Below are 2,571 nucleotides of genomic sequence, written 5' to 3' on the forward strand. Positions count from 1 at the left end.
GTAGTATTGTCGCGGTGTTTAAGACACTACTCATGGTTGATTGACATGTGGTAGTGTCGCGGTGTTTAAGACGCCACATTGTCATGGGAGTGGAATTGTCACGGTGTTTAAGACACCACTCATTGTTTTGATTGACGTGTGGATTCGTCGCGGTGTTTAAGACGCCACATTGTCATGGGAGTGGAATTGTCGCGGTGTTTAAGACACCACTCATTGTTTTGATTGACGTGTGGATTCGTCGCGGTGTTTAAGATGCCACGTTGTCATGAGGGTGAATTAGTCGCGGTGTTTAAGACATCACCCGGGGGAATTAGTGATTACGCGGTGTTTAAGTAACACTAATGGATGTTATGAACTCCGGCGGTCTTTCGAGTACCGTTCCCTTGTATGATCGGGTAACCATGGTTATGTGTTGTAGTTTTAGCATATTAAATTGTGAACTATATGCTTTTGGCGATGCTAGCTTATTGTGAATTGCGGATATTTAGTATGCATTGTGATTGCATGTTTGTTGAGTTGCTAGCTCGTATGCGGTATTTGTGTAAGTGTTTGCAAGTAAGTAGATTATATATGTATATGTATAATTATTGCATTCACTAAGCGTTAAGCTTACCCCTCTCGTTGTTTACCTTTTTACAGGTAATGTGTTATGAAGTTAGCTAGTTGTTAGACTAGTTGCGTAGGAGCACTTGGTCTCGATGGGGTAGCTATTGGACATTGGACACGGATCGGGGATTTGGTAGATCCTCGGGATTATGCTCCTGGTATCGGGTTGGGCTATTGTGTCTTAACCGTGGTGTTGTGTAAATGTTTCGAGGTCGTATTGTTTGGTTGTGTTGAGTCAAACCTTGTATGTGAAATACATTCTCGTAAGGATGTATGATGTCATTTGTAAACCAAGAGTCGAGATAAAACGTTAACGTGCTATTATGATAAATTGTATTCGGTTAAATTATTTGAAATGGTTTATGTAAAGTGGATATTTAATGGGACCTATCTTATAAAAAAAAAAAAATGTACTCCGTTTTTGGTTAAACGGATTGGGGTTGTTACAGTACAATATCTCATGACATAACAAACACAATTACTACACAAACTTTATTCAAGCATAGACAACTTTTCTAGTATGAAACCGCAATCATCTTGTATCCTATAAGCCTCACTCGGGCCATAAATAGGTGAAGATTTAGACTGTGTGTTTCTCGATCATCCTATGAAGTTCATCCTTCTTGACACCGATGGTCCTATCAAGTTCTTTTCCTTTCTTGACCAATACGAATGTTGGCATTGCTTGTACATCAAAATTCTTAGCCACATCCTGTTACAAATCATTGTAAATCAGAATCCATATCGGTATTTTTTTTTTATTTTTTTTTATTTGATACAATTATTATGTTATAAATGTAAAAGAACATACGGGTAACTCATCGACGTCAATCTTGATAAACTCAACATCTGAAAACTCAATGGCTAAGTCGTGAACCGCTGGTTCGATAAATTTACAAGGTCCGCACCAGTCGGCTGAGAACTCGATCACCATCTACAAATTCCGAAAAAAAAAAAAAATATTATAAATATTGGCACTCTTATTTGATCAACTGAAACGATATTTTAGACAGCTAATGGGTGTGTATATATGTTATTAACAAAACAAAGCTAGCGAGAAGCTAAAAAAATACAAAGAAAAAATGTCGGAAACGTACAATACCCCTTACCCGAGTAGACAAAGTACGAAAAATTTTATCCGTATTCAAATTCATTATATATATTGATCCAAACTATGTGAAGGTAAAATCTTATACGTTTTAAAATGGATTTTTAATTAATAATTATATATTGACCGAAACTATGTGAAGGTAAGCTTATATTTGTTGTATGCTTTATACTAATTGAACTTTATAAAATGGAGACTTATTTGGCAAAATCTGATATGATCATCTAAGAAATCATTAATATATAACTAGACAGATATAGTTATACTGTAACATTCTGATAAAAAATTAATGGCTTCCTTACAAGATGTTTGGATGCTTTTGAGCTCTGAAACCTTTTTTTCCAGTTGTCTAATGAATGAACTGAATTTACTGTTCCAAGCTCTGATCGTTGTTGTGTTGAAACTTGTCCTCCCATCTTCCTTCTTTCTTTCTTGTATGATTAATAGGTTTGAGTTCTGACAAACAAGCTCAATATATACAGATTGAAACTTGAATTTCAAGAGTAGGAAAACTATTTTTGATGTTAACATGGAATAGGATTCTTCTTCGATGGGTGAATTTGAACCGTATGTTTAAATTAGTAAAAAGTATTAGAAAGCCTAAGGCTTTTTTTTAATGCTGTTTTAGGTCTGTATTGTTGGTACAAATGATGATAATGACAAAAGGAATGATGTGCATATGATGAATGTGTGTACCTAGTTTTCGAATTTGTTAATGATATTTCATTCAACGACTTTGGTACTTTTAACATTCATCAAAATCCTAACAGATAGAAGCATATAAGAGCAAATCATGCTAGAAATAACAAAAGCACAAAACGAATCTGACATTAAATCTTGTTAAACTTAGACCGGAC

The 2,571-nt window shown here is 35.0% G+C and overlaps 1 protein-coding gene across 1 annotated transcript; it reads right to left on the bottom strand.

Annotated features, from left to right (window-relative positions):
• Positions 1 to 1,100: 1,100 nt before the first annotated feature.
• LOC139897679 (thioredoxin H2-like) lies at positions 1,101 to 2,169 on the bottom strand. The gene is made up of 3 exons (XM_071880372.1): positions 2,017 to 2,169; positions 1,418 to 1,540; positions 1,101 to 1,318 (listed from the first exon to the last, which is right to left on the bottom strand). The coding sequence occupies exons 1-3, from the start codon at positions 2,128 to 2,130 to the stop codon at positions 1,187 to 1,189; spliced, it is 369 nt and encodes a 122-aa protein (XP_071736473.1). The 5' UTR covers positions 2,131 to 2,169; the 3' UTR covers positions 1,101 to 1,186.
• Positions 2,170 to 2,571: the final 402 nt, after the last annotated feature.

Source organism: Rutidosis leptorrhynchoides, chromosome 3 (genome assembly GCF_046630445.1).
Source record: "Rutidosis leptorrhynchoides isolate AG116_Rl617_1_P2 chromosome 3, CSIRO_AGI_Rlap_v1, whole genome shotgun sequence".
Classification (NCBI taxonomy): domain Eukaryota; kingdom Viridiplantae; phylum Streptophyta; class Magnoliopsida; order Asterales; family Asteraceae; genus Rutidosis; species Rutidosis leptorrhynchoides.

Coding starts and splice junctions, on each gene's coding strand:
- LOC139897679 (XM_071880372.1), bottom strand. CDS start 2,130: ATGGGAGGACAAGTTTCAACACAACAACGATCAGAGCTTGGAACAGTA. Junction 1,541..2,016: donor CAAAAGCATCCAAACATCTT/GTAAGGAAGCCA, acceptor CGGAATTTGTAG/ATGGTGATCGAGTTCTCAGC. Junction 1,319..1,417: donor TTGACGTCGATGAGTTACCC/GTATGTTCTTTT, acceptor GATTTGTAACAG/GATGTGGCTAAGAATTTTGA.